This window comes from Microtus ochrogaster, chromosome 19 (genome assembly GCF_000317375.1).
Source record: "Microtus ochrogaster isolate Prairie Vole_2 chromosome 19, MicOch1.0, whole genome shotgun sequence".
Lineage (NCBI taxonomy): Eukaryota > Metazoa > Chordata > Mammalia > Rodentia > Cricetidae > Microtus > Microtus ochrogaster.
Genome location: NC_022021.1, coordinates 2422149 through 2434660, shown reverse-complemented (window position 1 = coordinate 2434660; position 12512 = coordinate 2422149). Strand labels below are relative to the sequence as shown.

At 43.8% G+C, this 12512-nt stretch overlaps 1 protein-coding gene across 3 annotated transcripts in view; it reads right to left on the bottom strand.

Moving 5' to 3' along the window:
* The window catches only part of Arhgef28 (Rho guanine nucleotide exchange factor 28), a 295501-nt gene that overhangs the window by 37928 nt on the left and 245061 nt on the right, over positions 1-12512 (bottom strand). For all 3 annotated transcript variants that reach the window (XM_005356442.3, XM_026783747.1, XM_026783748.1), the window contains 5 exons: positions 11828-12010; positions 9694-9831; positions 6492-6592; positions 3813-3851; positions 3667-3714 (listed from right to left, as the gene is read on the bottom strand). In XM_005356442.3, coding sequence (XP_005356499.2) covers positions 3667-3714; positions 3813-3851; positions 6492-6592; positions 9694-9831; positions 11828-12010 — 509 coding nt within the window. The remainder of the gene's footprint in view (positions 1-3666; positions 3715-3812; positions 3852-6491; positions 6593-9693; positions 9832-11827; positions 12011-12512) is intronic.

Here is a 12512-nt window from a genome sequence, read left to right as displayed (position 1 = left end):
CAGAGGCAGGCGGATCTCTGTGAGTTTGAGGCCAGCCTGGTCTACAAGAGCTAGTTCCAGGACAGGAACCAAAAGCTATGGAGAAACCCTGTCTCGAAAAAATCCCCCACCCCCCAAAAAAAGACTTTATCATGCCTGCGTGAGCTTGGGATAAGGCCATTCTCTTCCCTCTCACAAACATATACTTGACTGCACACTGATTTCCACATTTAAAGTTACATTTATGTTTAGGAAGTCTTAATTCACCCTCATTTCACTTACTGGGTAGAATTATCAGTGACCTTTTCTTTGTCAGCCTGCCTATATTTCTCCAGCTCTTCTATAGGAACCAATTGTCACTTTCATGTTTCAGAAATGGGTTGGGGTTCAGTTTCTAAGGAGAGAGCCATGACACAAAACAGAAATGTCACACCCCGTATCCTAAGACTGGCTCAAAAGCTTACTTAGGTGAAGGGAACTTACTGGAGGTATTGATGTTTCCCATTTGGATCCAACTTTACACAGTGGTTCTCAACCTTCCTTAGGCTTCCACCCTTTAATACAGTTCCTCTTGTTGTGGTGATCCCCATTTATAAAATTATTTTCATTGCTACTTCATAACTGTACTTTTGCTATTGTTATGAATCATAATGTAAAGATCTGTATTTTCCGATGGTCTCAAATAACCCCTGTGGGGTCATCCAAGTCTCCCACCAAGGGGTCATGGCCCAAAGATTGAGAACCACTGACTTAACATATTGCAAAACTGAGGTCAATAGGCTCCTGAACTCTTCTGGACCAAAGAGCCACATAGGACTGTACTCAGGGGTGGAGAACAGCAACAAAATGACTACATATTCTCATCAGGTATCACAAGTCAGGAAGCCCAAGGTCTCCAGCCCTTGAGAATTTAATGTCTTTTCTCAAGCCAAAGCTTCCCAGTTGACATCTACAAGAAAACCAGGTCATTGGCTTCACGCGATAAATGGACCCCCCAGATCATCTGTGTCACACCTACCGTCTATAAGACATTGAAGGCATCCCCACATGGTATGAACCAGATAAGAAGCTACTGTCACCACTTTTAGCATATTTTCAGAGGGAGGCATAGCCAACCTGTGCTGTGGATGTCACATATGTCCCAGGTTAGCCTTTTTTTTTTCTAATTCTTTTTTTTTATTGAGAAAAGGAAAAAAAAAAAAAACAAGTTTCCACCTCCTCCCAGCCTCCCATTTCCCTCCCCCTCCTCCCACTCTTCCCCCCTCCTCCCATCCTTCTCTCCCTCCTCCCAGTCCTCTCCCCCCCCCTCTCCAGTCCAATGGGCAGTCAGGGTTCCCTGCCCTGTGGTAAGTCCTAGGTCCTCCCCCCTCCGTCCATATTTAGGAAGGTGAACATCCAAACTGGCTAGGCTCCCACAAAGCCAGCACATTACGTAGGATCAAAACCCCGTGCCATTGTCCTTAGCTTCTCATCAGTCCTCATTGTTCGCCATGTTCAGAGAGACGAGTTATATCCCATGCTTTTTCCGTCACAGTCCAGCTGGCCTTGGTGAGCTCCCAATAGATCAGCTCCACCCAGGTTAGCCTTGAATACAGCCCAACACATTTATTTACAGATGACAATGCTATGTCACCATGTTAGAAAGCTAGATACTCCTCTATCTATCCAACACAATAAGCCAAGAAAATGCGATTGATAAAATTATTGAAGAATAGTCATAGTACTATTTTTTTCAAATTTTCTACCTGAAACATTCCAGAGAATCCATGGAAAATTTATTAAAACAAAAACTAAAGATAAATAAGTTGGCAGATAATAAAACAAGTATATAAAAAACCAGTATTTTTATAAACAATCATAATTGGAGAAGCATAAACATATGTTTTTAAATTTATATAGTACCTATATGAAGACAATTATAAAGCTTCCTGCACAACCTAAAATAAGAGGCAACTGAGCCTGTTCTTTCACAAGGTAACTGATGGTGGCAGAAGCACAAATTTTCTTCCATTGAATTCATGAATACAACGCAATTTTAATATAATGGTCTCGGTAGAAGGGCAGGAAATGGACAAAGTGATTTAGAAACTTTGAAAAATGTGCAAATCATATAGAAAAAAATACTAAGAGGAAGCTAGTGTCTCCGTATGCTCAGCTGTGACCCAAGCTTTAACAACTGAAGCAGTGGTCCTGGTACTGAAACAAGAGTGAGCGTGAGATCAACAGTGCTCAAGAAAAAGAGGTTTGTCAGTGTCAAAATACAAACAAGAAAACATCTAATGAACCCATGGCTTTATGTCTTCTGCTCCAAATTTAGACCCAGTTTTCCTCTAACAGTCCTATGATATAAAATATGAGCTACAAAAGACTAACGGAAAATTGAGGGAACATGTTTGGTCTTAATAATAAGTAAGGAGGCTCCAAAGCCACAGAGAAACCCTGTCCCAAAAAAACAAAAATAATAATAATAATAATAATAAGTAAGGAAGCACACATTAATATAATCTGATATCTTGCTCCACTTTTAAATTGAGGAGGGGAAGGAAGGAAGGCAAGAGAGAAAAAAAAACAAAAGATATGATTGATTAATTCTGGCAGTTGAACAAAATTGCAAAATGGTATCTGTAGTAACTTAGCCTAAAGAGATATTCAAATATGGCTACAGATATTTGAATATGAGGATATTGACATTTTGTATTATTAATAACACAAATATAAATAATTGGAACTGAATAAATTCTATAGGCCCAAATACTATACATACATTAACAATTATGTTGCAGAAAAATTGCTGCCATGGAAAGATGTGTATTACCAATGAGTAACAAGAAGCAATCTAAATTCTGCAGGGGTACCCACAACATGGGACCAATGTCTTTTTAGTTTTTTTTTTTTTAATTAGCATGGCAACACCAATTCTCTCTTTAGAGCCACAGGACACTTTATTTGATTTTTTTTTTATTCTCAAAAATTTCTACTCTATAACTATTGCCTTGGTAGCCTTAAAATTTTCTAATCATCACACAAAGCACTTTGGGTGCACTGATGGCCGCTTTAGTGAGCATCACCCGAGGGATGGATTTCCCAGTCCTCTAATGCACAATGCAAGGGTGATTTTTGTGCCTTCCTTAAAAGATAACCAGCCGTCAGCAGGAGGCTCAGGGGCCCCTTTGCTTTTGTGAGCTTATCCTTTTGCACAGTGCCCAGCGCTCCTTTTGCACAGTGCCCAGTGCAGAAAGGACACCCAAGAAGAATCGAGTAATGAGCAAACTACACCACAAAAGAGCGTGCAAATGTTTTAACTGCTCTTCCCCAAGGCCCAAGGCCACATGTGGAAGTGCCACACGCTCAGGTGAGAATTTAAGTTTTCATCAGGAAATGTGAAGTCGCGCTGCACGCAGCTAAGCATTTCCCTGTGTCAGGCCTGAGCAGACTCATCGCTATCTTTGAGAGGCAGGAACCGGTTTATGGTTTTGAAGAATGGGGGTAAAATGTGGTGGTGTCAGGCTGCCTCCTGAATACAAAGCCAGGTGAACTCCACTCATCCGGCGGAGTCACACCTCAGAGCTTGGCACACTTCTAAGATTGCTTACCACCTCTCAGACGTGTTAATTTCTAAGGTCTGGGGACCATCAGAGGGCATTGAAAGACACATTCAAAAGGTGGAGATTGCAGGAGAGTCATTACCTGAAGGCTATAGAGGAGACGGGTTAAATTCTGTATCGCTTGTATGATCTGGGGGGAGAAAGGATTGTATGTGTCAGATTCTTGAAAAGCTTCCTTAGCTACAAATTGAGAAAGGATGGTACATGGTTCAAGTACGTGTAGCTCACCTCCGACTGTGAAGAACCTGGGAAACTTCTATATTCCACCTAAAACACATAAAAACATGAGAAAATCAACAGCCGCCCGACATTTGAAAACCATTGCGTTTTCATAATATATGAGCTTCCCTCTCTAACCTCCGTTACCTCAGCTACCATGACCGTCTCTTCTAGGGAGAAATGCCTGCGGAATTAAAGGGCCCCCTGACATTGCAGGTCTCACTCACTCACTCTCGGAGTTAGAGATGCGTGACAACTTTAGCCAATCATGCCTTCCAACGGCACAGACGACAGTGAAGAAATTCAGGGAACCCTTGGCTCGCCGCCAGGGATAGTCTGATACACAGGGCTCTCTGGAAGCCATGGAACATCACAGGGCCTCACGGCCTCCAACTCAATGTTGGAGACTCATGATGTCCAAGGTACAGAGAGACGGCCCCAGGGGAACACTTAGTGTCCTCCAGATCCTACCTCAATTAATCACCAGTCTGGTTCAAAAACAGTGAAGGAAGCCAGCCACACAAGGTTAGCCATCTTCTCCTTGGGGAATGGAGCGCATGCCTCAGATTTTGTCTCTTTCATACTACTGAATATTGGGGAAGAGGTAGATACTGAGGGCGTCTAGTTAATGGCACTAAGCATTTGTTTATTTATTGTCTGTCTTCTCTCATCAGTAAACCAATGAAGAGCAAGACTGTGTATCCAATATTATATCTGCAAACCTAAGAATGGTGCCTGGCATGTAAGGGATGCCCAGACTCTCTGGAGCAATCAACACTACAAACTCCACATTTTATGAAATGGAAAATCATCCATTTCCCTAGCTCTGGGCACCTACGGTTTCTGTAGGATGCTTGCGTTTGTCTGAGCACTTGCCATTTTAAGCCCTAAAGAAAGGCAGCCATGCGATCTCCTCAAGTAGCTTTCACTGTTGCCAAACGAGTCACTTAGCCTAGTCAGGCGATGGGCTAGCCCGATCCCCTTTTCTTCATACTGCCAGTTAGAGATGCTGTTGCTAAGCTATCCCTCTAACAGGGAAAGGACAAAGGCTGATGGGGAGAACTCTGCCCGGCTGTGTGGAAGACACCAGGGCTAAGCATTCCAGTTGGGTGGGTCTTGCTTTTCTTATGGACCCCCCCCCCTTTTGTCCAGCCACAACTTTTGTGGTAAAAATAATATAATATTTATACTTATATACTCTATAAAGAAGTGAATATGTAGAAACGAGTTAGATTACGTTAAACTGGATTAAGGTGGTTACTTACAGCTAGAACCACTGGGTTTGGGATGAGACAAGAAACTGCAGATCATCTTTTTAATGGAGTTCATCTGCCACCTGGTGGTTCTACGGCATAACTGCAGTTGATCACTATGCAGGAGAATTTCTAATTTTTAATTCTTTCCAAAGTTTTCTTAACCTTATCTTATTAAGAACACGAATGCTAAAACATCCATTATACACTTGCTTAAAGTTTTAGCCAAGGGACCCTGTCCTATAGCTCAGTTTCTTTCAAAGGCTCCATCAAAGGTCAGCTCTTCCAGGTTCATAGAAAGAGGAACCTGGACACAGCATCTCACTCAGCCTCCTGTGACTGAGCCGTGGATAGGAGCCAAACCACTCTTTATGCCAAATTAATCTGCCACTGCCAACTTTCTTTCCCTCCCTAAAATCCTAGGAGCAGTTGAAGGCTACATATTGCAGGCTTCAGAGCGAAGATCGCAAGGAGAAGGAGGAACATTGTAAACAAAGATGTTTCAGTGTTTACAATCAGAATAAGGATGGTAAAACTCTGTATTCATAGGTTAACTCGGGCCTCTGGACTTTGCAAGTGAATACTAAATCTGAGCAGACAGGCCTGTGGAATTCTAAAAGCCAGACTTAGTTCTGTCCTATGTCACATATCGGAAAAACATGTAACAGTAAAATGTTGCATCCATGATACGCATGTGCCATATTCTCACATTGATCCACATCAGTACTTGGCAGTGGCGTTAAACCAGTGCTAGACAAAGCAAAAACTCCTGAACCAACTCACCACCTCCCTGAACCGGAGTGCTATTCCCTCCCCTGCTTATGCAATCACACATTTGAAGCTAATAAGAAATGGCACACATGCAATTTCTACACAGAGAGTTGCGGTCTACAGATATCAAGACTCAGAGAGAGAGCAGCGTTTGGAAACACCTTGCCACAGGCAGAGCATGGCTACGCGAATTCAAAGTCTGCAAATGGAAGGTGAAGAGGAGTGGAAAGTCTTGACAGAGGACAGAAGCAAGACCTTCCCAGAGTGGAAACGAGTTCAGCTCCAGTGGCGCCATCTGGTGGTGCAGCATCCCAAGGTCCGGGGCCGCCTCTCAGCCACAGAGTTGCCAAAAGTAGTGAGGAAAAGCACAGGTTTGCAGTGCGGAAAGGAAGCCTGGAAGTCAGAGAGCGCACACACACATACACATGAGGGTTTTCAAGCTTTTTGTTTGTTTTTTTAATAACTTTTCAGTTGTTTTTTTTACACCTATATGATATAGAAAGAACACGAACATTTAAAGAATAGATTAGAAAGTTTCAATAGAGAATCAGAAACAATTCAGAAAAAGTATTTTCAATCCACTCACTGCCTGATAGCTGAGGCTACTATATATACAAAGCAACGGATGCTGGTTACTAACAAATTGGTTAACAATTAACAATACCTTCTCCCCTGCATCAGAGACCGCCAAGTCCGTTACCACACCCTGGAGCCCAGGATCCACATCCCAACAGCCTCTTCCTTCTGTCCCTTCTGTGACTAGTGCTGGAAGCACGCCATTAAGACAGAAACAAAAAGGACAACATCAAACATCAGCCAGCCAATTGGGCTCTTCTGTACACAACTGACGCACACTTCAAAAAAGAAAAAAGAAAGAAACATCACAAGGTGATACATTCTGGGTGCTCCTATAGAGGGCGCTAGAGCCGGGCACAGCAAGCCCGCAGTCCCTGCCCTCATGGAGCTTACAGGCTAAGGAATACCAAGCAGCATCCTCTGTCACCATCTTTTTAATTGAGCTTCTTCCTTAGGCTGATATGTCCACGTGCTGTTTGTGAGTTTACATCTCACTTCCGTGAAATAGGAAAAAAGCCTCCCCGGAGAGGAGAAATTTAAAACAGGTACCCGGAGGAACAAAAGCAAGGTCTCTTGGCAGACCCAGGTCCGTAAAAGGCTCCCTCGTGGCCAGTACAAGAGCAGCAGCTGGTGGCCAAAGTCTAGCCGGAAGATGCAGAAGCGAAAGGGGTCCTGCGCTAAGAAGGCTGGAGGTGGCTAGTGCCTTACGGCTTCAGAGTCATTAAAACTGAGAGCCTGCTCCAGTTTCTCGTCAGCTCCAGCTTTTCTCACGGCCCCCACTTAAGCGTTAACATTGTAAATACTGTACATTTAACCTAGGGAAACACAGAAACCGGTCCAGAGATGGTGAGTACCAAATACAAATTTACTTTCACCCATGAGACCTCAGTCGGCAGCATTTCATTATTTATTTGAAATAATAATGTGTGTGAACTCAGTGAAACTGAGACTGTGTTCACCTCTCACTGATTCAAACCAGGCTCATCAAAGCTGGGCCGCGCACACACGTCATAGAGCAATGTCTCATCAGAACCCTGATCCAAATACTGATTTTGGCATGAGTTTTGTAATGTTTTTCTTTTAAATACGGTGCCGCTAACAAGGGAATGCCTTTTTCTTTTTGTTTGATAAAAACACTTGCATTATCTTTGTAAAACGACATTTGCCCAGGATTCCAAAGGCCTCTTCTAAACTAGAGTTTTCTGCCTCAGTGGAAGCCATTGCAAATGAATCAAGTGAAAACCACGTTCATTGTGTCCAGACTGATCAATGCTTATGCCGTGATGGGGGGGGGGGCAGTGTCTAGCACCTTTTCCTAACACCTCAGGAGACATCCAGGTCATTTCCACTTTCTCTCCCCCGCTCCTCACATTAACAGAGGTAGGAGGAAGCGGATGTGGAGCCCAACAGAGGAAGATGACTGGAACTTCCGCCAGTGTCTGTGCCCCCAGGTTCAGCTTCAGCTGGACCCGCCATTCTACAAAGTAGACCATAATTGCCTTGATTAGGTATATTGATGAATAAAAGCAGAACTTTGCTTGATTTGTAACCTCTGACTGATATGGGCTTGCTTCACCAAGAGCCACCCCAGGGCCCACTACAGACTACTCTCTGTCCCGTGCCTTCAACGAGGAATAACTGTCCACCCTTAACAACTATAAAAAAAATCAGACACCGCGTAGCACCATGCTCGAATCCAGACCCAAAATGCATGGCCTCTGGTATACAAGATTCACCCCAGGCCTCCCTGCCTGACCTGATGGCAGACTGCTCTGGCTCTAGCAAATGTGCGTCCCATTGGAGGGCTCCCACACCTGTGAGTTGTGGATTCTGCTGGAGGAGAACCTTTACTGCCCGGCCTGGAGGGATGGGAGGAGCCACCAAGTGCTCCAAACAGCTGCAGGGGCACAGTGGAGCCTCCCAGCTGTCCTTGGGGCGGGGTGGAAAGTGGCAGACCCTCTGTATTTTTAGAGAAGACTTCCTCAAGGGCATAATGAGGCTCTTGTATAGGAAGCCACTCAGAGCGGTACTGCTCCCCTGATGAATCTAGCTGCTCGAAATGAAAAACATATGTGCACACTCTGAAAATAGAAAGCCAGGATTAGATAAAGCAGAATTTGAGAGGGGAAAAATAATTTTAGGTGCTGGTGATAAAATGACAACAAGAAATGTATACGTGATACAGGTATACTGCTTATAGACTTCTACTGAGCCAAAGGATTTGTTAAAGAAACTCGAAAATAGAGTGGGCGTGGTAGCACTCTGGAGAATCTGGAATCCAAGGCCAATCTCAACTACAATAGTAAATTTGAGGCCAATGTGAGAGACACATGGGATTTTGTCAAAAAAAAAAGTAACTATTACAGACATGTTATCTGCATATAATTTCTTTTAGAGTTAAGCTTTTACCATCTTTACCTCATGGAAAAATATACTCTTTGTGTTCTCATTTTAGAGTTCTATATGGAACTCAGCATTTAACTTAAAACCATACATAAAACAGCATGGCTGGCTTCTGAGACATTGCTAAACTCATTCTCTCCCTCTTCTCTCTAAAACGGATTGACCACTGGATACAATGGTGCCCACCTGCCAGTTCAACACTCCTGAGGCAGGAGGATCACAACTCTGAGACCAACCTCGGCTGCTCAAAGCATGGAATATTCCGACCCAAAGAAGGATCTCGGGAGGGCTGGGGGTGTGGCTCAGTAGGAGATTCTCGCCTAGCATGTTCGAGGCATTGGGGTCAATAACCCCGGTACCACAGAACTGCAAGAAGAATTGTTTGGCAATTGTGCCTATAATCATACCGCCAAACCTTACACTTCACACGTGGGTCTGTGTATCATTGGGTAGGTAGGAGGTGGAAGGTGCTTCCTAGTTTCCTGATTGTTTAACTGATGCCCATAATATTATGCCTGAAAACTTGTTTCCTTAGTGGATTGCAGAGACCCTTTAAAAAGGTTTAAAAGTCCTTTCAAAAATCTATCCAAGAAGTCACGAAAACGGAGGTGTCATCTGGGGACAGCGCAATGCTTAACTGGGGACAGAAAGTATACCCCACCAACATAAGACTCTGTGCTTGGAATACGAGTGTCATTAATAGTCACATAATACCTATTTATGGCCAGCATGATTATTCTCAAGGTTTTTGTTTTCCCCTAATTACAAAAAAAAAAAATACATGAAGCTCCCTTGAAATCAGGCAGTTACTGTTTTCATTTTATGCGACCGCTGTGTGTCATCGGGCTGTGCTCAGGCTCACTGCCAAGGCCTTCACCGTCACTTACAAGCAGTTGGCGATGCTGGTACATCCTGTGAACTGAATGCATCAGTCAGGACAGCTCCTCCGGAGCCTTCCTCAGGTGACGGTGACTGGCTTCCGTCGCCCATCTTGGAAGCCTTCACAGCAACTTGCAGACTCTCAGCTAAGAAGGAGGAAAACAAAAGTAGATTTAAACAACAGATCTATAGAGAGGCGGCTTAGTCTACCAGGTGTGGCCAAGGTGCACCAGGTGGACCGCGTGTGCCCAGATCACCACAAAGAACGCTCAACGCAAAACTGTAAATTTACTTGTGATCATCTTGTGAGTTAATTAATTTGATTGTAACTCTGTCTCCTGGCTCTTGAGCACAAACTTTGTAGATGACAATCTGTTGCATCCCAATGGTTAGATACTATAGTTGGTAAAAGGTTGATAAATCATATTTGGCCTGAAACTGTTGTTATGTAGACTGAGAACTGTAGCTTGGTTTTACTTTTCTGTTTTTGTTTTTTGAGTAGCCCCCTCCCCTCCCAAAATAGTAGTCCAGGCTGGTCTCAAACACCTATGCAGCTGAGGCTAACTTTGAACTCTTGTCCTCCAGCCTTTACCTCTCAGTTCCTGGGATTTCAGGCATGTGCACCATGACTGGTTTTATGATGCAATAACTGAACCCAGGGCTTCAAACATGTTCAGCAAGAATTGCACCAACTGCATGATGTCCCTAGTCTGCTTTCATAGCACTAAAGGTTATATTTGCACATGCACATAAACACACACAAATTTATCCCAAACAGGGTGTGACCTGCAAAGACTAAAACACAGCTGGCCCCTTACGGAAAAATTATACAACCCTGTAGTCTATACCAATTGACAACGGCACCCTTTTGCATAGAGAATTTAACACAGTTTGAAAAAAACATTGTATAAACTACCTCAGGTGCAACTTTCAGTAAATTAGTATGCTGAAAACTAGTAATACAACTAATAATGTATACAATATCAGGTATTAGGGTTTTTTATCCTGTTTCTAAGAAATATTAGTTATTCCCCAAAGAGTGTTTCTTCAAACTTGCTTTTAATAACACACATTCCCATCTGTGCTCTAGTCCTCTTGGGAATTACCACACCAAAAAAGGAAACACGTTTACGCGCATAAAGGAGTCTCAGCTAGCATGTGGAATATTACTATTTTGAGGAACTTGTAGTTATTTCTCAAGCTTTCTCACCATGTTTTGACCACATTCAGGTGAGAAAACTACACACCGAGCATCTACTGTCCTGGTGCTAGGATCGTTTGGTGACTAACCAAGGAGATTTGAAAGAGAGGGGTAGGAGAGGCTTGCAGCTCTGGCCACACAGAGGTGCAGGAGAGCAACAATCTCCAGTGGGACTGGGGAGAAGTTCCTAAAAAGGGGTGGAAACTGGGCAGACCTGAAAGGATGGGTGGGATTCAAGAAGAGCTCGGAAGGAAAATCGCAGCCTAGCAGAGCAAAGGGGCTTCTGAATGTGTGCACTCAACTGTCTTTCTCGAGACAATGATGTCCTCAGCCTGATGAGAAGCCCCGTTCAGCTGCAGTCAACAGATCAGTGACCCAGGATGCATTCTCATCTTCGGCCTACACGGCCTACATCGTGCCTCCACTGCTGTGGGTTCCCCTGAGTGTGTCCAAGTTCCTTCATCATGTGCCAAGCCAAAAGAACAAAAGCCAGTGGACTTCCCAGCTCTCATTAGGGAAGATTTGACAGAGAGAAGAAAGTAGAAGCCACTGGCTAAGTATAAGAGCAAGTGATTTGGTCCATTAAGGCTTTGTCCTGTGAGAGGGGCATCATAGGTGCCCATCAGCATACTTTGCTTTATTTCCCAAACATGCCCCAAATCTGTCTACTACTCTGCTTCCATTATAATGGTCCTGGACACCCAATATGAGTAGATTCGCCCTCTCTCTATAACTCTGCAATTCCCCACTTCTTTATTCTGCTCATTTTTCATCATGGCACTCCATAATCTGACATACGAATTTCTTTATACTTTGAAATTTCTGGAGCATAGGTATTCTATTTCATCCTGTTTTACCCTCAGCACCAAGGCCGCCGTGTGTGACGCGTAGATAAACATGTTCTGAGTCTGTCAAACCAATCCATTCCCAGAGCAACTTGCCTTCCTTCAGGGCTGCTGCCAGCAGGGAGGCTGCCTGGGGAGGCTCTCCGGGGTCAGGCTTGATGAGCAGGTGAGGTTCTAGGTGGACATCCTCAAAGCCACTCAGCTCCCCAAGTTCAGCGTAGATATGCAGTTTTTCTTCCAAATACGTGCAAATTTGTTGGTCTTGGTTACTGAGTATTTCTGGGGAATAAAATTCATTGTAAGAGATTATCATGAGCATGGCTACAGAACTAACACAAAAAATCAAGTTGGAGAAGACACCACAATTCAGCAAGCAGTTGGACCCAATGCTTTCATTGGGTGGGAGAGACCCAGATTCAAATTTTGATGCCTTCATTTAGTGACTGTTACCTCCTGCAAGTGACTTCATGTCTCTCCCATCATCCATTGCATGTGATAAATAAATGTATAAATGTCATCTCTCATTCTCCAAATTCCAGACAACCTCGCAAAGCTATTCTTTGTTTATGGGGGCAGCTTTCTACTAAGACTGAATCCCCAGCTCTGCAAAGTGAATTGAGGCAGCCCTCTCTTCAACGAGTGAAAGCTCCTGGGGTGAACAGTGCAGGGTTGGGAAGCCTCAGTTGTCGGTGTCAGTCTTGGCCAGAGCCAGAGCCAGTTTGCGGTTCTGCTTCTACACACCATCTTTGCATGCGTCGGTTTGTGGTTCTGCTTCTACACA